This window comes from Rutilus rutilus (assembly GCF_951802725.1).
Source record: "Rutilus rutilus genome assembly, chromosome: 9".
Lineage (NCBI taxonomy): Eukaryota > Metazoa > Chordata > Actinopteri > Cypriniformes > Leuciscidae > Rutilus > Rutilus rutilus.
In genome coordinates this window covers 30,768,754-30,795,157 of record NC_140223.1, presented here as the reverse complement: position 1 = coordinate 30,795,157, position 26,404 = coordinate 30,768,754, and the positions used below count along the sequence as shown (strand labels likewise).

Genomic DNA, 26,404 nt, shown 5'->3' with positions numbered 1-26,404 from the left:
CTTTTGTTTGCTTCCCTATTTAGTCTCCCTGTGTTTGCAGTCTTGTGCTGGTTCGTTATTTATGTTTCCCTTGTGTTATGGTCCTGACTTTTGCCTGTCTTGTTTTTCCCCCTTGAGGAGGTTTTTGTTTGTAGTTTTGTTTTGTTTTGTTTTGTTTAATAAAGATCCTTCCTGCACGAGTCGTGACACTTGGGCCTTGGAAAGAGAAAATGACTAAAAACTAATGAAAGTAATATTTTTATTGTATGGCTTCAAAAAGTGCAATTATAATTAATATTGTACATTTTGTCCAATAAAAATGCATGTTTGAGACTAAAACAGTAGTAATTACTGATATTAACAGTAATTACATCTGGAAAAGGTTTATTAATATCTAATTTATATAGGGCTTTAAAATGGAAATGTTCTAGTTAACATTCTGATGATGGGAAAAAAATTGGAACTCCTTAACAGACATAGTTTTTAGTCATGTGTTGGAATATCTGAAAGAGTTAGTTCATCTAAAATTGAAAATTCTGTCATTAATTACTCACCCTAATGTCGTTCCAAACTAGTTTGAATTTTGTCCATCTTTGGAACACAAATGAAGATATCTTTATTGAAATCTGAGAGCTTTCTGTCCCTCTATTGACAGCTATGCTACTACCACTTTCAAGGCCCAGAAAGGAAGTAAAGGTATCAAAAATCCATGTGACTCCAGTGATTTAACCTCAGTTTTATGTAGCGACACAAGTGCTTTGTTTGTGCAATAAACATTATTTACCACTTTATTTACAATATATTTAAAGCACCATGACTAGGGTGACCAGACGTCCCTTTTTTCCCGGGACAGTCACGCATTTCAGCTCTAATTTTAGTGTTAAAAAAAATCAGGTTTTGTCCACTATTTCTTCTTTCCTAAATTGTCTTTGCTAGTCATCATATAAAAATGTGTAGCAGTCTTCTGTCACTCAATAATAGCTTAATCTAAGGTAGCCAATCTCATAATAGTATTTTGGAGAGCAAAATTACTGTCTAATCCCAATTCCATATAGATTAACTTGCAGTTTGTGAAGGCAGGATATTAGAGCGCGGAGGAGATCAAGTCAGACGCAAAGATATCAAAGAATCATGTGTGTACATTTAACAAGGATCTTCAAAAAGAGTTTACCAAGGTATTTCGCACAGTAAATTGTAAAAAAAAGAAATCATTTTAGTATTGCACTGAATGACACACACCAGAAGCGCTCTCAGACAGCGCGTGATCCCAAATTCAGTTCTCTTTGCGCCTGAATGGTCAAATACAGACACAGTTGTCAAAATAGCCAACATGTGGAGTATCTCATGTAAATACAGTCGGTTATATGGCTTAAGTGAATGTAAACAGCTTAGTGAAACTGAATATGTGTCAGTATCATAGATCAGTATGGGAGATCCAAGCATGCAGTCTTAAAGTGACAGTAGCCTAAAATACCTGTTTGTGTCATTAATGTTAATCAAACAACGGAAGATGTTAAATAAATGTATACATGGCAAAAAAAACTTACTGTACCTAAAAAATGTCATTTATTTAATTTGTATCTATCATATTTGTCCTATTGTTTGTAATTGGCTTCTTTGTTTTTAAAATAAATATCTATATGATATCGTTATCATGAAAAGTTTTTGGTCATATTACCCACCCCTAATGGATGAAGCTACAGTGTGCTACACAATGTTTCAGTGCAGTTGTGATAGATACTTTTATGTCTGCGTGGGAGGGGGGGTGCCTGTCCATTTCGTCCCGTTATCCACCACGAGAAATCTGGTCACCCTAACCACCCTAACGTCTTGTTGACGCGAGAGCAGACGTTGTGTGAATTTTGAACTCCTATATATGACTGCTAAAAAATAGCCTCACCTGCAGGAAAAATGGTCATAAGTGACAGTGTGTAATTACAGTATTTACTTTTTCTACAGATTTTCTCCTCAACAGAAGGGGTCTTCCAATGAGACAGAAATGAAAAAAAGGTTTCTGGCATTGAATCAGTCTTTTCAAGGTCCTAGTTTACCAAAGGAAATTATAGAACTATCTATGGAGACATTATTCTCATACATGTACTATGGGAATTGGGATTTTCTGCTGGATCTTTACTCACATGTGAAGGACTATGAGTTTCAAACAGGCAGGGATGTCCTTCCAGTGTTTCATCCAATTTTTCAGTCAGCTCCTGCAGTCTGGAGAATAAACCTCTCAGAGAGAAAGAGTTCCATCCTCCTAGAAGTGCTGAAACTCCAAACAGAGAAGAAACCAGTAGAGCTGATAGACTGGACAGATGAAGAGAGTGAAGTGAGGGGATTCCTCCAGTGTCTGCCCTACATCTCACAGCTCAGGTAAGAGTGCAGTTACTGTCATTGTTGCTGTCTTTACAATGTGTACAATCGCTGAGCTTTAGGAAGCCTCCAGACTGAGCTGACATTCAGTTATGGTCATGGGCGTGTAGCTTCCGACAGGCGCAGATGGGCCATCTGGCCAATCAGAGCAGAGCAGGCTCTCGGAAAGAAGTGATTCATTTAGAGAGACTGATTCATCTGACGAGTTAATATATATTTTGATTAATGTAAACCTGTTGTAGGAGACCTCCCTTTTTGTGTATACTCACAATAAAAACAAACTGTTGTGCTTTTTGCCAAATAAAGAAAAATAAACGTGATGCATGTTCTGCCTTCTCTCTGTCAGTGAAGACCATTCTGAAATGCGTCCGAAAATGAACAATAACTCAGCAAATACTGAGTCAAACAGGCATACAGCCACACAGGCATGAAGCTTGAATTCTCTTCTTTAAAATGAGGTAATTTATATAAAAAACAAATATTCTCATCTTGTGAAATCTGTATTAAAAGAGAGCGATACAAGTCGAGCTAATTAGAGCTCATTCAAATGTAATGTGACTCCGCCCACGGAGAGCGCGTACTATTCAAACGCAAATTACTGAGGCAAACCTGTGAACGCCCCCATATCAGCTCGAGAAAACACAAGTTTAATCATATCATTGTAGCCTACGTGTTTACACCATCTGGCAGCGCTGTGAGGAATAATAATAACGGAAAATCTACCTCAGAGTGCGGGTATTGCAGGAGAGAGGATCCGAATATGTAGTAAGTTTTTTTTCTTAAGTTAATCGCGTTTCTGTGAATGAATGAACGGCAGCCGCAGAGATGCGCGCTGTTTACAACAGCTCGCAAAAAGACAGTTTAAATTTAAATTGCGTCTCTGTGTGAATGAATGATGATGTTTTAGCAAACTGTATTACTGAGTTGAGTAAAAATCGACAAAAATATGTTGAAATAAAATGTAGGCTATTTGTATAAGCAACGTATTAAACTGAAAATTAACATTTATATGCCCTAATATTTCATAAAAACAACGTTACAGTCAGGCGTTTCTGTTTGTGAATGAATGTTTCGGTTTTAGCAAACTGTATTGCTATACTGAGTAAAAATCGACTGAAATATGTTGAAATAAAATGTATTTGTATAAGCAACGTATTAAACTGCAAATTAACATTTATATTTCTTATAATAAAAATGAAAGACCTATGTTACAGACATATGAAAGACAACATTTCGTTGATTAGTTTTGGATAGATTATACATTTTTACTGTAAAATATCTGCCAACTCAAATAAGCTTTTGTTTGCCAATATTTGCTCATGTTAAATATAGTATGTTTTGTCAAAAATAAAGTAATCAAATAATCAATCAAATCCTTAACCCTCTGGGGACCAAGCTGTTTTTGGGGTCCTTGAGATGTTCTGACATGCTCTGACATTTGTGCTTTTTTCAGTTATTTATAAACATGTTAATGGCAAAGGTGTAAATTCACTCTATATAGCACAAACAAGGCTACCATAATATGCGAGCAACGTGTATGTAGATGTTTGTATTTTTAAGAGAATAATGTTTATGCGTGGTTATTGGAAAAAATAAAAATGAAAGTTGCTGAATTAAGACCACAAAACACATATTAAATATGTGTCCACAAGACTTTTGACTAATGGATGTGGTCCCTTTGAGTTCTAGCTTCAAAATTATGTGAAAATAGTCTTGCTTTATCGTTCACAAAAAAAAATACATTGATTTAAATGGTGTAAAACAGGTTTTGCTTGGAAAGCCAATATGCGAGGGGGAGGAGTAGTTTACACCTTAGATTACAATGTCCCACCCACTCTGCATAATGACTCTGCATAATTAGCCATTCATTCAGGTGTGACACTGACTGAGCCACAATGCAAGGACAAAAGATGTATTTAGAAGAAGACTTATATTGACCATTTAAGATTTCGCTTACATCTATCTTGTAAATATGTTTTGCTATTTTATTAAAAATGTTACAATTACAACAATAATTACAATTTCAACAATATTTCAAGTGTACTCTTTCTTTGTAAAAAAGAAAAAGAAAAAAGATTATAGGCCTACATTTTATCATATGTATTCATTAGTTTGAATATAGCAAATATATATATATATATATATATATATATATAATATAGTTATATATTTATATATATATATATAACGTTAGATATGGGCAGAAATTGCTAAACAAAAGCTTATTTGGCAGTATATTCTACAGTAGCCTAAAAACTGTACCCAAATCTAGTCAACAAGTGACTGACTGTAACGTTGTTTTTATGAAATATTAGGGCATATAAATGCTAATTTGCAGTTTAATACGTTGCTTATACAAATACAGTACATTTTATTTCAACATATTCCAGTCGATTTTTACTCATCTCAGTAGGCTATAGCAAAGCAGTTTATTCTTTCACACACAGACGCGCGATTCATATTTAGGCTAAACAGTCTTTACAAATATGTACCCTTCATTCATCTCACAGAAAGGCGAGTCATATTATAGAAATGCGATTCATCTTTTTGCGGTTTGCATAGGCCTACACTAACGTTATTCCATAACGTTATTCCACACTTGAGAAAAGAAAACAGCCTACCTCACTCCTCAGCGGGATCTGCTCCTCATATCAGGAGATATTGCTCCTCATATCAGCACTGTTCTGATGAAACTTTTCTCCATAAGGTTATATTATGCCTCACTCGATCGCGACGCGCTTTGTTTACAGCTGATGTGGGCGTTCTCAGAATTTGCATTTGAATAGCACGCGCTCTCCGGGGAGTGGTCACATTACTTTTGAATGGCTCGTAATGAGCTCGACTGGAGTCGCTCTCTTTTTATACAGATTACAGAAGCTGAGAATATTTGTTTTTTATATAAATTACTTCATTTAAAAGATGCGATCTCAAGCTTTATGCCCGTGGCTCTGTTTGCCTGTTTGACTGAATTTTCGCGGAGTTATAGATCATTTTCGAACGCGTTTCAAATGGGAGTTTACTGACAGAGAGAAGGCAGAAATAGCATCATGTTAATTTTTCTTTATTTGTCAAAAAGCAAAACACTTTATTTTTATTGTGAGTATACAGAAAAAAAATAGAAACTGAACAGGATCGATTGATGTATTACACGAAAATGAAAGATCAAAATAAACAGAGCATTTAGTGTTTATTTTCATTGCTAAAAAAAAAACGAGCAAAACGCGCGGGCGCGTTTACAAGGTAGATGTAAACAAACTATTAAAAGGTAAATATAAGCCTTTTCTTTAAATATTTTTTATTGTGTTTTATTAGTGACAAATTTGGGGAGAGGATAAATATTCCAAAACTGAAAATACAGTATGAGAATTAACTGCACAATTATTAGACATGTTTTCCTTGGATATTATAGGCTAAATTGCAAGCACAATATGTGGAAAAATAAAAAAGAATTGAGATGCTTCCAACTGTTGCTCTTGCATTCTTGTGGCTCAGTGACTCACCTGAATGAATGGCTAATTAAGTATGCAGGCCCCATTGTCTCCTAAGGTGTGAACCACTAAATATGCATGATCGGTGACGCCCACTCCGCATTGTGCCTTTCCAAACAGAAAGTGCTTTGCAAAATTCAAATCAATGTATTGTGTTATGTGAATGATTAGGCAGTGTGATTTTCACATCATTTTGAAGAAAAAACACTAGGCAATGACATCTATTAGACAAAAGTCTTATTGGCACATATTTAGTATGTGTTTTATGGCCTTATTTCAGAAACTTTAGTTTTTAGTTTTTTCAATAACCACGCATAAACATTATTCTCTCAAAAATGCAGACATGTGCATTCTTGTTGCTCACATATTATGGTAGCCCTGTTTGTGCTAAATAGTGTGTCATTTTTTTTTTGCCATTAATATGTTTATAAGCAACTGAAAAAAGCACAAATGTCAGGGCATGTCAGAACATCTCAAGGACCCCAAAAACACCTTAGACCCCAGAGGGGGTATTAATTAATTAATTATTAATAAATATACATACATTTTAGTCTGGCACCAGTTTAACTAGTAGCTACAATGTAAAGTTTATGCAACAATAACATGCTTACTATTATAAGTGGAAATTTCTTACCTTCTTAAAAATCTTTCTCATCTTCAAATCGCATTCTTCTAAGGTAAATCCAAGGTAAACAGCACAGCACAAACACAACGTGTCTTCCAAACTCAATGAAAATCAGAGGACTGATTAAGTCTAATGGTTTGTTTTGAGGTGATGGGGCGTTAACATGTCTGTGTTCCTTCACGTGGACTATTTGCATGTGAACAGCTCTTGCGCACATGGGTGTGGTCACATTAGAGGTAATGAGCACGGGCTGGTGAAACTACATGTCGTTGCTTTCATTCGGATTACTTAAACAGAGAATATTTGTTTTTGATATAATTTACATCATTTAAAAATAGAGACTTCAAGCTTTGTAAAGACATATGTCTCAAGTCTGTGATACAGACTTGTCACACCTGTGAGCTGGATGGATTATCTCGGCAAATGAGAAATGCTCACTAAAACAGATTTAGACAGATTTGTGAACAATATTTGAGAGAAATAGGCCTTTTGTGTACATAGAAAAAGTCTTAGATCTTTGAGTTCAGCTCATGAAAAATGGGGGCAAAAACAAAAGTGTTGCGTTTACAATTTTGTTCAGTGTAGTTCCGGTTCACACGGCTACATGGAAGCAATAAATAATTCTGTATTATACATTTTTAAGGCCAGACAAGTAATTTGTTGTGGTCAATTTGTAAAGAAATACTACACGCCTGTGCACATATACAGTATATTATTTGATTAAAAAAGGTTTATTAAATATAAATCAAGTAACGAAGATCATAGACATATCCTAATACAAAAAAACAAACATTAAGCTACACTTGAAATTATGAATTTGTAAGTGTATAATATAATTTATGAATGAGTGTACATGTTTGTTAAATAATGAAATATATACATACAGAAAGAAATGCCTATGTAATCATATTGTATATTTATTAAATATACATACCCATTTATTAAACTTAAATAATGAGAACAGGCAAAGGCAAAATTCCTTTCAGGATAAATCTCTGTCCAAATAGGCCCTGTCTTAATTAAATTATAAATATTGTAGCTAATGTATTTAAAGGTTTTCATAAAAAAAAAATAAAAAAAAAATTGTAGTGTTCAATCCAGTTGTTTCAACTGATTTTGCAGTTTTAGAATGTTTGAGCAGTGTGCATGATTGTCAACAATCTCACCTTATTTAAACATAAACTGTTGACGAAACGCGTTCATGCCAGCTAGAAACGAATGCGAGTGAGCAGCAGATACAGAGCGCTTTAATTCGCGATCAACCTCGTTTTATTGTAGTCCTATAAGGTGAATTCAAAAAGGCATTCTTTTTCCTTGAAGCAACAAAGGCTAAATAATTTGTTATAGTTTTTTTGTGTGTGTGTGTGTGTGTGTGTGTGTGTGTGTGTGTGTGTAATTGGTGCGGATGACACGCAGCGAAATATAATATATAGCCTATTATAAATATATAAGTTATGAATTTTTACGTGTATAAATATAATTTATGAATGCGTGTTCATGTTTGTTAAATAATTAAATATATGGGCCATTCTACAGAATTGGTGCAAAGTCAGAGTTGGAAACATCTTGAATTTTTTTTGTTTTTTCCCACAAATTTTGCATGTATGCAAATTGTATAATATCCAAGGTACGCTTTTCTAGTAATTGTGCAGTTAATTCTCATATTGTATTTTCAGAAAATGCTGGAATATTTTCCTTCTCCCCAAATTTGTCACTACCGAAACACAATATTAAATAATTTATTAAGAAGGCTTATAATGACCTATTAAGATTTTGTTTACATCTACCTTATAAATATATATTTTTTCTATTTTTAAAAAATATTTTTACTGGTTAAATCAATAAAGATTATCATTTTAATAATATTTTAAGTGTGATTTATGAGATTTGTTGTATTTTGAACCCAATCTTTCTTTGTAGAAGGCATAAAGTTTATCGTACTGATTTCAAAGTTAAGGATTCATTAGTTTGAATATGCATTGAACCAAACACTATCATAACATCTTAGTTGATAATTCAATATACTTTATTTTTGACAAAACATCCCATGTTACGGTAGTGACTGCACATTTTTGGTAGTGACAGTAATGTTTTGGTAGTGACCACAATAATTAGTTTGCCATGGCTGAATCAGACTGTCCACATTTTATGTTAATATAAATAAATAACTATGATGCACATATGCAGTCAGTACATATAGCAGACACACATCTGACAGTAAATATCTTATAAGAACACCTAGAGCTATTCTATACTTTGGGTCTTGAGGTGCAAGTGAGAAGAGGTATGCTCCTAGATTTTTCTTCCCAAAAAAACAACAACTTACAATGTAGACTCAGAACCACTTTGTTTTATTTGCACATTTTCAACATTTTGTTTATGAGTCATTCAGATAAATCTCCAGAACCACTGAACTGTGTGTGTGTGTGTGTGTGTGTGTGTGTGTGTGTGTGTGTGTGTGTGTGTGTGTGTGTGTGTGTGTGTGTGTGTGTGTGTGTGTGTGTGTGTGTGTGTGTGTGTGTGTGTGTGTGTGTGTGTGTGTGTGTGTGTGTGTGTACATAAAACATTAATTTCAGAATAATTTTCCTCATTCAGATAAATCTCCAGAACCACTGAACTGTGTGTGTGTGTGTGTGTGTGTGTGTGTGTGTGTGTGTGTACTGGTGTCTGATCACCCTCACTGGAAGTGCTAGGTGGTGTGGAAGCCCTGCAAAATGTCTCCACCTCTTTTTGTCTTTTCACCATCATCCTGTGTCTTTTCCTCCATGCTTTTCTGACATCTCTTTGCTCCCTGTCAGGTAATTCACTGATACTCTTCAACTTTCCTTCTTCCCTTCGTTTCTTATTTCTTTCTCTTTCTTTCCTTAAGTATTCCTCGTACTTCACTGGGTCTTCCCTCAACCTTTGTTTGTATTCTCTCTGTCTCTCTGTTGTAGTTTTTCTATTTTTTTTAGGCATGTTGGTGTTTTATGTCATTCTCCCTGTCAAGTTAATCATATAAATTAACATTACTGACAACAACCTTACACCTAAGCTAGTATCATGGACTGCAACCTTAAGTAATTGTAACCATCACATTACAGAATTTTAACAGAATATTGCATACTAAAACACTACTAAAACATACTACAGTAGTAATTATTTGCATAACTGTACTAAAATGTAGTTTATTCCTCCAAATAAAGGATTATGTGTTCCCTTTTGTCACTACCAAAACAATGTCACAACCGAAACTTCAAGAAAATGTTTCGGTTGTGACTGTTTTGGTAGTGACAATTTTAGATACTTTTGAGCCTAGCTCGAAGATGCTAATCAGCACATGGTTAGCAATCACTGGTCAGAACAGTTGAACACATATAACAACTAAATTTTATGGAATAACATCCCAAAAAAAATTCTCAATAGCAGAAAAAATGAGTTTGGTAGTGACATTCCTTAAAGTTACACACAGATTTTTAGACTTTAGAACACATTTACCTCAAAATGATGGGATCAATCTACTCACCATATAACACATGAGAGAGAGGGACACAGGAATATTTCCTGATCAAAAATGTAGGAGTGTGGTTAAAATCAGTCTCAGCCAATGGACTACAACATTCACTGTTTTGGTAGTGACATGAAAATGCGGGACATGTTTTTTTTGATAAAGTTTCATGATTTAAAAATAAAATATAAAATAAATATTTTTTTTAACTTCATTTTAAAAAAAATAAAAAAAATATTTTTTTTAAAACAAGAATGGAAAAATTTGCAAAAAATTTTTCAATATCATTTTCACAAGTTGAAATTTAGGGGTTAGGGTTTGGGACAGCCACCTCCTAATTGAAAGTAGCCCATAAATTATGATTTTATATATATAAAGCTTACTGATATCTTAAATATTATTGTGGGTTTCAATAGATAATTGAAGGATCTTAGTAAACATCTAAGATTTTAATAATTAAATGCTTTTCAAATGTGTTTTTTGGATGAGGGACAGCAGTTTGCACCAATTCTGTAGAATGGCCCATATACATACAGAAAGAAATGCCTATGTAATCATATTGTATATTTATTAAATATATATTCTTTATACATATTAAAGGGGTCATATAATGCCATTTTTGTACAAGCTAATATGATTCTTTAGGGTCTAAATTAAAAGTTTAATTAAAAATTCTCATTAGTATTGTAAGAAAAAACTCATTTTACCTGGTCAAAAACAGCTCTGTTTTCAGCACGCCGTTTAAGTGCACGTGTCTTTAAATGATAATGAGCTAATGAGCACCCTGCCCCTCTGTTCTGTGTGTACACTGTTTGTAACACAATAACACAATAACCATAAAGCGTTCATTAAAAACGTGGGATTATGAATTATATTGATAACGTCGTACATAGAAAACATGCCGTAATGTACCCTGAGTGTAAAAATAGCCGCGTTCATCGTGAAGCGTGCAGCAAGAGATTTGCAAAGATTAATATAAAGATTAATATAAAGGTTAATAAAACGTTACACTCACTTCAGTTCATCTGGAGGTGCAGCAGGAACGCGAATAGTTGGTACCGATCCTTTTTTCAGGAGCAGCTTCTTAGCAAATCCAGCTTTATACTGACCCTCGTTTATAAAGCAGTCTGTGAAATGATTCGCGCAAACATGAAAGCATTGATGTTGATCGTGGGGAATATTCCCTTCGAAAACAAAACTCACTGCGTCTTCAGCGGTTCGGATTTAGGAACATCAGCATGACTGCTGTGTTCGTTATTACACCCAAGAACAGAACACCACAATCGTTTAGACGCCATTCTGCTCATAGACAGTGCTCCAGTGAGTATCAACAATGAATGACTATGGTGTTCAGCGGACTATGATGACAGACAGCTTGCTCACGAGCGAGGGCGGGACTGTGTTGAAAAGCTGCTGTCAATCAACAATCGTGGGAGGGGCGTCCGACCGTGTGACGTCACTAGGTCGAACGGCTTGATTTGAGAGATTGGAAAACATATAAGGAGATTTAAAAAAAAACACTGGATGGATTTTTATCATTTTATGATGGTTGTGTACAGGCACTGCCAACACACATTTCAGTACAATCAACTTGTAAAAGTGCATGTACCATTATATGACCCCTTTAAATATACAACATTTAAACTTAAATAATGAAGGTCCTGTCTAAAAGAAGAAGAAAAAATAACTTTGTCTCATCGATTACCTTTATTTATAAATCATTTTTTGCTATCATTTAAGTTCAGTTTTACATTTGTAGTACTACTTTAATACATTCTTGTCATTGTTTAATGAAGCAGCTGTAACTGTTGAAACAGGCAAGTTTTAAAATGTTCTAGCATGGTTTAACATGATTTACCATGTTTCTAGTATGGTTATCGCCGGCACCATCTTTGACCATTGGCCGCTGTCACTTGACTTCCAGTTACATGTGATTGGTTGCTACTACGTTGGATGATACTGATTGGCTGCCACGAAATGGCAGGTCCATCCTAATATGGCAGGGCTTCCGGTTGTCAACGGCAGCTACTTTCTGCTGTCAGCTCCCGATTTTTTTTGCTGAACCCCTACTGAAAAAGAGGGAGGAGTCGACTAATTAGTGATGCGCTCACACACTCTCACAAACACTCACACACACATGTGCAGACTCACATGCAGACACACACACTGAATTCTAAATTGTTCATAGAATTCCGAAATATTGATGCATTTTTCAACTTACATGTATGATGATTCACTGTAAAAAAAAAAAAAAAAAAAAAATTGAAATGCTTTGGCAATACATTGAAACAATTGTCATGTCAATAAAGCACATTTTGCATTGAATTGTATCAGTCACACAGAAAAATGCAAGTCACAGCGGGTCAAAATTGCATTGTTGAGAAAAAAATAGATAAGTCGCATCGGTTTATAAGTCACATGGCACATGTTATTATTACATTAAGAAATAATGTAAAATATTGGTAAAAGAAATGTTTACAAACATTACGAACACTATAAACATTGTAGTGGCATTCATTATAAACTAGATTTATGATATTAATAAAGGCCAAACCTATAAACAAAGTGTAACAGAAACTACGTAACACCCGGCTTTGGGCACACAAACCTCATTCGGCACAAATCCAAATATTTGCATATTCGAGATGTAGCCTAACATTTTGTTGTTAAACTATTTATATTATGTAAACAAGGTTTTGTACTTCTCTCGTGTCCCACTATCCATGTAAAACAGCATCCTTCACATGCGCACGTTTAGGATAATACCATGACGATACAGTGGTCACGACTGCCATATGCCAACAGACTGACTGCCATATAACAGACTGACTGCCATATAACGAACTGCCATATAATCGAGTTGTGTAACTTTTTCCTGTTTAGTTGACTGCATTTTAGTTTTCTGTTTGGGTGACAGCATTTAAGCAGTGCTAAAACTGATATGTGTATGTGCATATTTGTATGTGCTTTGCCCATGTTTTGCATGCTTGACATTAAATGCAGATTATAAATTGCTTTAGAATAGAAATTGCATGCTACAGATGATAACAAAACGCAATTTATATTCCAGAAAAAAAAAACGTAACCTGCATTGAACAATAAGGTAAAATAATATTTCTTTGTTTCCACAGATTTAACGTGTGTTTGTTTGATGATGAGAAACAAAAGACTGCTGTTCAGTTTCTGGTGAATCTGAGTGTTGCGGCATCCGAGCATGATGAAGCTACAGGAGAGAGTTTCACTGTGCTGTTAATATCTGTGTGTAGCTACACATCTTTCCCCTGTGACATTAATGATTGTAATAACTGTGGCCATAGTTTTTATTTGGAGTGTCAGACTAAACGCTCTGATTTTCTGCTGGATCTATACTCGCACATGAAGAACTATAAAATTCAATCAGGCCGGCGTGCCCTTCCAGCATTACAGTCAGTTTATCAGTCAGCTCCTGCAGTCTGGATCATAGATCTCTCAGAGAGAAAGAGCTCCATCCTCCTAGAAGTGCTGAAACTCCAAACAGAGAAGAAACCAGTAGAGCTGAGAGACTGGACAGATGAAGAGAGTGAAGTGAGGGGATTCCTCCAGTGTCTGCCCTACATCTCACAGCTCAGGTGAGAGTTTCATGGGGAAAATACACTCATAGTTAGATTCAGTTTATTTTTATTATCATCCAGCATGTCATTATTGATTCAGTTTATTATTATTAATTTTGTCATTTATGTGCATTAATAAATACTGTTGTCAATGTCAGATGCATTATTGATGTAAGCTTAAATTGTTCCTACTGTTTACATTCACTTGAGATGGAACTGACTGCATTACACTAATATTGAGCCAAAACACATTATTAAACACAAAACACAAACATATTAGTAATTAAACCAACCAAGTTTACATTTCATGTCCGTGCACTTGAACATACTGTATGGGTCCCATAGTGGGTCCTAAATTGGGACCATATTCGAAGTGAACCACTCACAATAAGATTATTTGTGAGGCGCTGCTTACTGAGTGGCAATGGCGCACATTAGAGATGCGCGGATGGGCTATTATTTCATCCGCAACCGCATCACAAAACTTATCATCCGTCCGCCATCCATCCGCACCAACGTTTTTGACCAATTTTCAAAACCGCACCCGCCTGCCATCCGCTGATTTGTGTATACATATATTTTTCATTTGATTGGTTCAACCGCCACCCGCCCGAATTTAATTAAAATATCATTTTTCGTCACGTCATCCGCCCGATCCGCGGAGTCCGCGGCTGTAACCGCCAACCGCGCATCTCTAGCGCACATACTAAAGAAGGTAGTGACACCGGATGAGCGGAATGTTTTTCCATTTCAACCCATACAGGTCCACCCCCCTCGTAAGACGCAGAGACCCAGTATATTAGTTTATAAATATAAGTATTTTGTATTTACAAATATAAAAATTTGGTAGTGCTAAGCCTCCCGCCTCTTTCTGTTTCTCAAGATGTGCCCTCCTTTTTCGTGGGATGGTTTTATTCCAGATAAAGGTAGATATAGATTTATCTAGCTCTCTGAAAAAAGACTTTGGGATAAAAACAGGTATTGTATGAAACAAGAATAAGAACCTGGGCATAATTGTAACGACTGAGACAAATCAGACACAATTATTTGGTATATGTACCTGGATATATGGATCTGTGGTCCCATCCCCCAGTGAGGGCAAGAAGGTCTTAGTTACCATGACCACGATCAGATAAGTTGGTTTTGTGGCTGTTAAAAAATGTGGTCACGTGCTCAAGACAGAGACAATGGGGGAGACAGAAACAATCTCTAATACAGACTTTGCTGCATTAATCATAGATGAACTCATCTATAAATGAACATGCATCCCAGAAACTGTGTGAATGATTTACTGTCTTGTGCACTATTATGTATACGGTATGTATTTTATTATACAATCAACGGTCAATGTAACCCCACCTGTATCATGCCTCCTATCTAATTAATCCTCATTTAATGATTTAGACTTAAATGCATGTCACCTTCTCTTAGAATGCAGTATGTGTTTATTATATCTATCTGAGCATTAATGAACACAAAATGGAAGGCAGATGTCTAACCACACCTGAGATAGTGTCATAAGTCCTAGCAACTCACTCGCCCTCCACTTGGAAATTCCCCTTTTCTTATTGGTTGAGCCAACCCCGAAAGGTGTGACCTTTGCCCAGCAATAAATAGCTTCTCCATTAGCCCTTCTCTCTCTTCTCTTCGAACCAGCTACTTCTTCAAGTTGATACTGTGGGGTATCAAGATACGCTTTTCTTAGAATAAATGAATAATCAAAAGAGTTTGTTGGAACTGATTAATTGATTGTAATATTAATTTAGCTACCTCAAGTTAATCCAATTAACTGACCCAAATATTAATAATTAATCATAACTGATAATTATGAGTTATTATTAATATTTCCCCTTTGAGCTAACTTGTTACATAATTATCATGTTGACAGAATTAACCCTGCCAGCAAGCGATAGAGGCAGCGCTGACCAACGGGTAAGGTCCTGTTTGGCCCTTTCCAGGGCTGGTTTAAAGTTATGCTTGAATAAATCACTGTATTTGCTGGTTACTGAAACGCCAAGATAGGTAAAAGTGTCACAAGTTTCTTTTAGTTGATATGCCTCAAAAGACATCTGTCGAGCCTGGTCGTTAATAGGGAAGAGCAAACTCTTAGTAAGGTTGATTCTGTAGCCTGAAATCTCTCCTAAGCTAGAGATAATTTCTAATGCCTTAGGAATAGAGGTGCAAGGATCAGACAGGTACAGTACCAGGTCGTCCGCATATAGAGACAGTTTGTGAGTTTGACCCCCCCTGACAACACCCATGAGCTCCTCAGGCACTCCTAAGTGCAACCGCTAGTGGTTCAATGTAGGGCTGCACGATTAATCGCAATTTACAGGTAATCGCACTTAAATCGATTTGGCTTATCGCGATTTTGAAATCGCAAAGGCTGCGATTATTTGTTATGCGCAAGCTTGTTAGTTATGTGCAGCTCTGTAAACGCTGCTCCATCTGAAAGCACTGTGAGTTTGAGTCACTTATAACGTGCATTTGAAAAAACAACACGCGTCAAACATCTTTCCAAACACGAGAATCATTTATGAACCTCTTGCCCAACAAAAGACAACATTTAATAACATGCATTTACTCCAAACTCACTTCATAACGACAGTTGAGCATCCTTCTGTGAGATGATGTGGCTTCTTACACAGAAGGCAGTCGTGTATTTATAAGTCATGTTTAATCACAGCGTTTCAATCCTTTGTTTATTCAGCTACAGCGATAGGGATTTCCTGGAATGATGCGCATTATTGTACTTCTGCGGCGGGGCATATTTATCGTGTTTGCATGAGAGCGCCCTCTGGCGTTCAAATGGGGCAGTATTTACTACCCATCAGCCTCACTCCACTGACAAGCTGCGCATAAAATAATCGCAGCCTTTGACAAATCGCATGTGGTTTTATTGCGATTAATCATGCAGCCCTAGTTCAATGGCGAGATCAAACAGAAGTGGGCTCAATGGACAGCCCTGTCTAGTCCCCCTACTTATAGGAAAATAGTTGGAGATTATTTTATTAGTACGGACGGAGGCCTGCGGTGTAGCATACAGGATCCTTATCCACGAACAAAAAGCCGGTCCAAAACCGAACCTCCCCAGAGTTGCAAAAAGATACTCATACTCAATCCGGTCAAATTCTTTGTGAGCATCGAGGGAGAGCAAAACCTCTGCTGTAGGTGGAGTTTCCGGGGAATAAAGAATATTAAAAAGCCTTCGTATGTTGCCAAAAAGCTGCCGCCCAGTAATAAAACCAGTCTGATCTGGATTTATCACTGTATGCATAACAGACTCCAATCTACTAGCCAGCACCATTGTTACTGGGCTATGGTCAGAGATAACGATACTATCATATTCACTAGACCTCAGCAGGGGGAGGAGTTTCTTGTCCAGCAAAAAATAGTCTATCCTGGAATACGAATTATGCACTGGAGAAAAAAAAAGAATACTTTCTAGAAACCGGATTTCTATATCTCCATGCATCAATCACCCCATACGCTTGGAGAAAAGCATTAATAGTCTCTGCTGATTTACTAAGTGTTCCCGGTACAGCTCTAGAACGGTCCATTGTGGGATCTAGGACACAGTTTAAATCTCCCCTGAGAACCAATTGGTGACTGTTTAATTCTGGAAGGAGTGAGAAAAAATCTGTGAAAAATTTAGCATTATCCCAGTTTGGAGCATAGACGCAGGTCAGTACTACTGGTAAATTAAATAAATGTCCTTGAACAATAATAAACCGACCGTATTGTATTTGTTTGTACAAATTGCACTTCCCTGTGGATGAGAATGGCCGCACCACTGCATTTAGCGTTAAATTTGGAGTGGAAAATCTGGGAAAAGCCCCCTCTCTTAAGTCTGGAGTGATCCTTATCAAGCAGGTGTGTTTCAGTTAAGAATGCTATGTCTGTTTGCAGCTTTGATAAATGAGAAAACGCTTTACTGGGTGGTTAAACCCTTTGGTGTTCCAGTTTGTAAATTTAGTGTTTACCCGCCCCGCACCACTAACATTAGGGGTCGCCATATTCTGGTATCTGAAATGACCTGACAGCAGCCTGCCTAGAAACAACCTGATTGTAAAGCCTTTTCACAAGTAACAGATCTCTGTTTAGACATTGTGCAATTAAAACCAATAATAAAAAACATGAAAACAACAGAAAATACAAAAACTCAGAATCAAACACATCATTCCCAAAATCCCATTGCTGGCCTCTCCCCAAACGAAAGGCTGCATACTCCCCCAGTTGTACACTATCGCACAACATAACAAAGCTTACCTCGTGAGATCGAGTCCCACCAAAACTAATGACAGAATAACATGTTGCAGCTGATTTTAACTGTAATCAAATACAGTACACACTCAATAAATTTTCAATCTAGCACCTTATTTATGTTCCACTTTATGTGAGTAACCTTAACCAACATAGAGTCTTTGAGCCAAACCAGGCATGTGTTAACAGGGCCCAACAGTTCAAAACCAAAATAAAATATAAAATTTAATTTCTACTGGTACACAATAGAACAATATTAACTTTCGCTAGAGTTTCAGTTATGCTAACAAGGCCTTAGGCCAAAAATGAACAGTGAAGCTCTTAGGAAGTGTACATTTTAAATCAACCAGTTATGTGTTATCAAGGCCACAAATCAGCTCAAAACAGAAAGTTTGTCGTAAATTTGTGCCTTTGCTGACGGTCTTTAGCTGGTGATTGTTTAAGCAAAGGGGATTTTAATATCTCCAAAGTCTTTATCAGGATGGCAGTCCGGATAATGTTAGTCAAACATACCTCTGTATACAGGACGTAGGAAACCACAGAAAGCACGTCATTCCGCGCTGTCACATCTTAAGGTTGCGTGCTTCAGGTTTTTCATTATGAAATCCTTGGCCTGTTTTGGCGTCGTTATCCTCATCTCCGCTGGGTACCACAGGCTGTAGCGGATTGCCTCACAACTCCTCAACAGGCCCCGTACTTCATTGAACTCTGCCTGCTGCTTGGCTACTGCCTGTGTGTAGTCTGGTTGGAAGCGGATTTTATCACCGTCCGCCGTAGTCAGTTGTCTCATCTGCCCAGCTTTCCTTAGTATTTCCTCCTTCTCCTGGTAGTAATGGCATTGGCATCTGATGACGAAGCCTCTCGGCGGGTCAATGTTACCCGGTCTCACGCGCAGCATACGGTGTGCCCGGTCCAATAAAGGGGGCTTATTGAGACCAAGCATCTCCTTCAGGCACTGAGATATAAAGTCCATCATGCGCTTCCCGTCCTCCCGTCTTTCCTTTATCCCGGTAATGCGGTATCCCGGTAATTGCGGCGCGACCGTGCCTCCAAATCCTCATTTCGTGCTTTCTGGGTAGCAATCTCCCTCCGCACGTTAGCCATGTCCCGCTCCAGAGCAACAATCAGGTCGGAGTGGCTGTCATCCATAAATATAAAACTGCATTTACAAGCAAAGCATTATGAATTTGTTTACATTTGTTTTGTTATGAAATTGTTTACTTGCGCTTTGCGATGTGCTGCTGTCAGATCCAATAGAGTTAGCATTGCTGTATCTTTCAGTAAAAGTTTCTTTGCAAACTCTGCATTAAATTGTGCCTGATTACAAAATCAAGTCTGTAGTGAAATGGTCAGAACAGACATAATCTTCCAACATAATCCTAGACATTGTTTAATAATAAACCATCCATTTGGTTTGCTGGAGTCCTTCAGAAGGCTGTGCAGATCTTCCCTAACATCTTAATATTTAACTAGTTTAAAACTTACTTAAAACAGTAAGCTTCAGGTGCCTGTTAACATGAGCACCTCTATAGTCTTGGGTGACCGGCTCTCTCTTTCTTGTCACTTCATTGTTCTCCACTGCTGGGCAGTTTATCAAAATTAAATAGTAAAGTAGGCGTTGATGTGTTATTGTGGAGTTGGTCAGATGAAAATATATACCAAAGTCTAATGTCACAATGTGGAGGAAGTTCAAAACAAGTCATTTAGCAGCTTGATTTCAACTTATGCCAATTTTTGGGAGGTCTGAACAGTTTTTTTCATTGTACAATGACATCTTATGGGCCCTATCTTGCACCCAGCGCAATTGACTTTGTACACCGACGCATATACCGGTATCATTCCTATTTTGCACCCGCGCACAGCGGACCTTTCCCTCCACAGACGCACGTCGGTAAATTAGGAAATACATTTGCGCTTTCCGGGGCGGTTCAGCGCAAAGAGGAGGCGTGTTCCGGCACAAACGTCCCTGATGCAGAAAACAATTCCGCCACTGACCAGGAAAAACATAGTCTAAAGTCAGTGGCGCGTTGCACATGTTATTCAAATGCTATTTTAAGGGCGCATGCTTGGCCATAATCAATGTAGCGTGTGCACAACGCGCATGCAATTTGATTCTCTCATCTACACAGAAGCAGCAGTTTTCATTTTTGCAAATCATACATTATTACAATAGATAGATAGATAGATAGATAGATAGATAGATAGATAGATAGATAGATAGATAGATAGATAGATAGATAGATAGATAGATAGATAGATAGATAGATAGATCGTTTATTATAAAAGCATAAATCTAGCTTACACATTTACCCAAATTATCATACGCCTGTTTAACCGAAGTTAATTTGGGTGGGTTTCTCCATCCCCAACGTCACTTCTCTGTTTTACGGCCCTGATGAGAATGTCGGTCTCCTCGGCTGTGAACCGCTCCTGTCGTGCGCCTGGCAAATCCGCCGTTACAATAGCAATCTGCCATGGAACAAGTGTGCCTGCTCTTAAAGGGAATGTGAGATGTCGCTCTGATTGGTTTATTTCACGTTACGCCCAAACCACACCTATGAATAATGAAGCTACTTCAGACCAACCCATTTTAGATTTGCATCGGGCGCAAGAGTAATTTATCCTGCCGGTATAATAGCAACAGCGCCCAAGACCCGCCCACAAAGTTACTTGCGTTTCACGCTTGATACTTGCGTTTCAGATCGTTAAAATAGGGCCCAATATGTCAAAAGATCAAAGAAAATGTGATTCCTCATTCCATAAATGCTTTATTGGTCAACAAACATAATACTGTGGCTTGTTCACCAGAGAAAAGGGAAAAATGTGGCCCTACTAATATCAACTTTGGTAACTAGGGATGTATGATTTAGACAAGAAGTCTCAGCTAGGCAATACCTCTTCTGAAACGTGTTGGTCTTGTGTTGTGTGGTGATTAACAACTGGATCTGGCAACACATCTGTTTGTGATCAGCGGTTCTGTGTTTCCTAAGTTTATAATGTTTTCTTCCACACAGCGAGACTCACAGCTGATACGTGAATATATTTCGGTCTCTAGATATCTGGGGAATAAATGGAATTGGTTATCAGTGTAAATGCAGCCAAAGTGTTTATTAATGCATCAGTAATGGTGGAGCAACCATCTGTCTGACAGAGATTTACATTAACAGCAACTGAATCTGTTAATTAAATTAATAATGTAGAACTTGTGGTTTCAGGAAATTATTTAAATTACTGTATTTGTTTCATTATGTTTCACAGTTTATTTGCAGGTATGCACTATTTTTTGTTTGAAGAATGTAATTTCAACTAGTGTGGTTCAATTTGCCAATAATCATTTGATATTTTGTACAAAAAATGCAAGTCCACCTCAGAGCAAAACTGAAAACTAAAGATAATTATTAAAACATCTGTTCATCACTTTTCACTGTTCAATTACACTGACCTTAGGTATTATCTGACAAACTGTTTGATTAATTTCAAGAATCTTTATTTGTCTCCTTTGTCATCTCTTACTGAATCTTGTTCATTCTTTCTTTAGATTTGTTGGACAGAATAAATCATCTGAATCATGGGAGAAAAGAAAGAGATTAATACTGGATTTGTGTCTGCAAGCTGCTGTTCACCAGAAAGAGACAATAGAAGAAACTGTGAAGAAACTGCTGTCATCTGTGAATTATGAGAGATGTGATTTCCTGCTGGATCTGTGTTCACATGTGAAGGACTATGAGACTCAAACAGGCAGGAGTGTCCTTCCAGCATTACAGCCAGTTTATCAGTCAGCTCCTGCAGTCTGGAGAATAAAGCTCTCAGAGAGAAAGAGCTCCATCCTCCTAGAAGTGCTGAAACTCCAAACAGAGAAGAAACCAGTAGAGCTGATAGACTGGACAGATGAAGAGAGTGAAGTGAGGAGATTCCTCCAGTGTCTGCCCTACATCTCACAGCTCAGGTGAGAGTCTCATGGGGAAAATACACTCATAGTTTGATTCAGTTTATTTTAATGTTGTAATTTGTATGCATTAATAAATAATGTTAATTTAGATTAATATATTTTAATCAGGGTTTCCGCGGGGTAGTAAAAGGTAGTAAATTAAATTATGCCAAATTAAGGCCAGTAAAAAGTAGTAAAAAGTAGTAAACGTCATCTGACGAGGTAGTAAATTTTCGAAGCCCCATAACTGGGTCTATATGGTTTTCAATTAGGGTAACTTACGTGTGCAGGCCTATTTCCTTACTAAACTTCCATGAATTTATTTTTATTTTGAGTCTGACCTAAAGACAGAGAAAAGAAAAGTCGGACCTGAGTGAACGGAATGACGTCACGCGATGTGTACGTTGGGCGGTTCAAGCTGGTACCAGAGAATGTCTAATATGGCGAGAAGTTTCACTCTCAGTACACTTCCGGCTTCTGAACTGGTTGCAGTTCCTCTCTGATTCCATATGAGGGCGCTCACAGGACGAGTGCAGAATGAATGGAGGTCTATGGTGCTATACCAATAAAAATCCACTTTTCTCAGGATATAATTTTTTGTCTAGTAATTTGAATGTTGTATTCGAAAGGAGATGCAAAGAAATTACACATTGCTGGGTGTTAGATTTTTTTGAGTCACTTATTTGCTTGAAAAAGTCTTTTAAAGTGTCAATGACGTCATACACATGTACGACCAGAGATACTGCTTAACGGCAATCCTTCACTCACTCTGGTGCAGTCTGGTGCGTTTGCGCTCTGCACTTTCTTTTCACTCGAGGCATCGACAACACAGCTGACACAGGTAAACACACGTGCTAGAAGAGTTTTTGTTTTGTTTGTTTCTGGTCCCGCTGCGGATGACACAATGCCATCAAGCGGTATCTCTGGTCGTAATCAGTCATTCACTGACCAATCAGCGTTCATTAGCAGAATGCTAGCGTGTTATGGCCAACAACAACTCAACCTGTAAGAAATCAAAAGGACATAAGTACTCGTTCATTCAACTTTCGACCTAAAACCCATGTTGAACTTGCAAAACCTACAATCAGATCTGAGATTTCTCAACGGCAATCGGGTGAAAGAGACAAATTTAGCTGTCTAGCCCCATTGACTCCCATTCATTTTGCACTCATGGCGATCGCCCCCAGTGGAACTCTGGTGGTACTACAACCAAAATTCGGTACAATAGAGCTTAATAGGGAGTGGGCAGGCTCTCCGTAGACGGGCTCTGCTGGTACCTTAGATTGGCGGTAAATTTTTCATCACCATCTCAATATATGAGTTTCCATTTTTCGATATATTTTTGAAATGCGATATGGTATTAGACCATATCGCATATATCGATATAGTTCAAACTTGCGCTGTGATCCTTGCTCCCCGCGTCCCCGCCCCTCCTTTTCCACTCTGCATGCGTGTTTAGAGCGTTATGTTATGAGAGGCGAATCATGACTACTTCAGAAAACCCAGCACAATAGGAACTACCAGGCAGTGACATAAGTGTACGCTGAAATAAAGTCTTTCAGTCTTTAAGTCTGACTTTCTTGTCCTGTCAGCCGTTATCCTCGTAGTGCACACTCTTCAATTGAACGCGCAAATGCGGCGGCGCGCGCTGTGTATCGCCTCACTGTATAGACCTTATGCACCAGAGAAACGAGGGCGCCGCCATCTTTAGAATATTGTCTTTTAACTTCCGTTTCTGCGGTCGCTCTGTGTATTCTTATGGCATTGCTGTCCAGGAGAAATGAGCTTTTGAAGTGGATTTACTTAATATAAAGTTAACAAAAGCTAACGAAAGTTATCATGAGGATTGTAATGTTTAAACCAGATGTCTTAACAAATGTCAGTAGACCGGGAAGATTTTGAAACGAGCCGTTCATTCATAAATACGCAAGATCGCTGTGAAAATAAAACCGGAAGTCAAAAGACAACGAGCGCAGCGCTGAAAAGGGGCGGGGCTACATAAGGTCTATATAAAGTGCAAAAGAAACTACGAGCATGCAACGCCGTTACGTTGTAAATTACACGAATTAAAAGTAATGCAGGTATGATTTTCATTCTATTCACCAGCAGCAGTTTCCATGGTTCATTAACAGTTATTGTTAATATTGTGTATTCACCATGGTAACTGTCGTTTCCATATTAACCCCAAAATACCAATTTATTTTTCTTTGTATTATTTTTTATATTTTTAAATGACTGTAGTGGCTCATACCAACATTATATTAACAAAAACAAGTTTGGGCCTGCTATTTAATAGATTTAGCATAGGCCTAATGTTTATTTATTAATACTAGTTTACTATTAGTCATATTCTTACAACAAGAACCTCTTACAAGTAAAGGGGGACAGTTACTTGTGTTAATATATATATATATATATATGTGTGTATGTATATATGTGTATATATATACTGTAGGAAAATTATAACATGTTTACACAAAATTTGTTTATATATATATTCAATGTAAACTTTGATAATCATAATTAATAAATCACAATTCCAATTCCAAGGGAATAATCAGCAATTATGATTTTTGTCATAATCGTGCAGCCCTAAGGTGAAGAAACCTGTTTATTATTTATTCATTTGATTTTGCAACTGTTCACTGAAATAGCCGGTTTCAATAAAACTACTTGTGACATGTCATATTTGGCTTTGACTTTGACTGAACATTTGCCCTCAGTTTGCGTAAAAAATATCGGGATATATATCGTATATCGATATTCATCCTAAATATATCGGGATATGACTTTTGGTCCATATCGCCCAGCCCTAATTTGAGGTCAGCTGTCGTAAACCAGTGCCACCAGCACCACCACGGCAGCGATAGCCAGACAGCAGACCTTACCGTCACAAACATCAGCCCTCAGGGCTGAGGTTCTCTGGTGCCTGAACATCGCAGCCAACCATCATTCATATAATTCGAATGAGGGCATTGGGGAATTGTTCGAAAACATGTTCACTGACTCCGATATAGCCAAAAGTTTTGCGTGTGGCAAGGATAAAACTAATATGTATGATGGGTGTGACAGTGTCACACTTATACCTTATAGTAAGTAGTAAGTGGTGCTTTGCATACCCCTCCCACACCCCCAAAAAAAGGGCTGCTGCTTGATGTCGTGTTGGTAGTAAAAAATATTGTGGAGGTAGTAAAAAAGGTAGTAAAAGGTAGTAAATTCATCTCTATGATTCCTGCATATACCCTGTTAATACATTTATGTTGTTTTTAATCAGTCCAGCACATTTCAATTTTCAAGTTCAATTGTCATTTTGTATAAGCACAGAATCCCCATTTTCATGCTGGTGTTGCTGGTCTTTTTTTAAACATGTATTCATTCTAGCTCTCACATGTAACACAAACTTTCACTGTTTTTGTAGGTTACCTCCTTCACAGAATGAATACTTGAAAGTAACTGACTGGAGATTGAAATTAACGGTACTTGATATGTGTCTGCAAGTGCCTGTTTTAAAGAATGAAATCACAAAGACATCTATGGATACATTATACTCTTACATATCCTATGGAAATTGTGATTTCCTGTTGGATCTTTATTTGCATATGAAAGTCTATGAGAGTCAAACCGGCAGGAGTGTCCTTCCAACATTACAGGTAATTTTTCAGTCAGCTCCTGCAGTCTGGAGAATAAAGCTCTCAGAGAGAAAGAGCTCCATCCTCCTAGAAGTGCTGAAACTCCAAACAGAGAAGAAACCAGTAGAGCTGATAGACTGGACAGATGAAGAGAGTGAAGTGAGGGGATTCCTCCAGTGTCTGCCCTACATCTCACAGCTCAGGTGAGAGTCTCATGGGGAACAGACCAACCATGCTTGATTATTGTATTCAGTGCTCATGAATTTAATGTACAGTGTATGTTAGGAAGACAATATATATGTGAACCAGAATTGAAAACACTAAGTTGCATAAACGTCTTAGACTAGTTACAAGTTAGTCATCTATTATTTTATACAAGACTGATCATAACTATTTTAAACCAGTTACATAAAGAGGTATATTGGTGTAATTTGAATCTGAAAAGTAAGTCTGATTAGCCCTAACTAACTGCTAGTTGTTCAGACTAGTTATTGTGCAGTGTTGGGCAGTTACTAGTGATGCGTTACAATAATATTACTTTATCTGGTAACTAGTGTAACTAATAACATTTATTTTTTTGTCACAATTGCTAATGATTTGAAATTCAAAAATCCAATCATGTCTATCAATTTTCATAATCGTTGTTGTGTGTGTGCGCTCATGACTTCACCAACGCAGCAACCTGGCTTTGTCTGAAGATGGAGAAGCTCAGATCATATAGCGGCTGAAAATACAGCCTTTGTTTTCATTTTTCTATGTTGTTGCTTTAATAAATAACAGAAGTTATTTAATAAAACTGTGGCTTGTCATCAGTTTGAGACAGTTTTACTCTTCGTTTATTTGAAACTTTTATGGATTCACAGGCTGCAAAAATTATGCAATTACCAATTTTTTGGAGGTGTAATGGAAAAGTAATGTAACTAGTGTAATTTATTACTGTTGGCCGAGAGTAATAAGTAAAGTAATAATAATATTTTTGAAAGGAGTAACTAGTAATGAGTAAATTATAAATGTTTTGAGTAACGAGCCCAACACTGTTCTC

General features: G+C 37.1%; 1 protein-coding gene across 1 annotated transcript in view; it reads left to right on the top strand.

The window, feature by feature from the left end:
- Positions 1-26,404, top strand: part of LOC311297098 (uncharacterized protein) — a 312,417-nt gene that overhangs the window by 220,629 nt on the left and 65,384 nt on the right. The window contains exons 34-36 of the mRNA XM_084419211.1: positions 13,084-13,560; positions 21,344-21,751; positions 25,152-25,565. Coding sequence (XP_084275337.1) covers positions 13,084-13,560; positions 21,344-21,751; positions 25,152-25,565 — 1,299 coding nt within the window. The remainder of the gene's footprint in view (positions 1-13,083; positions 13,561-21,343; positions 21,752-25,151; positions 25,566-26,404) is intronic.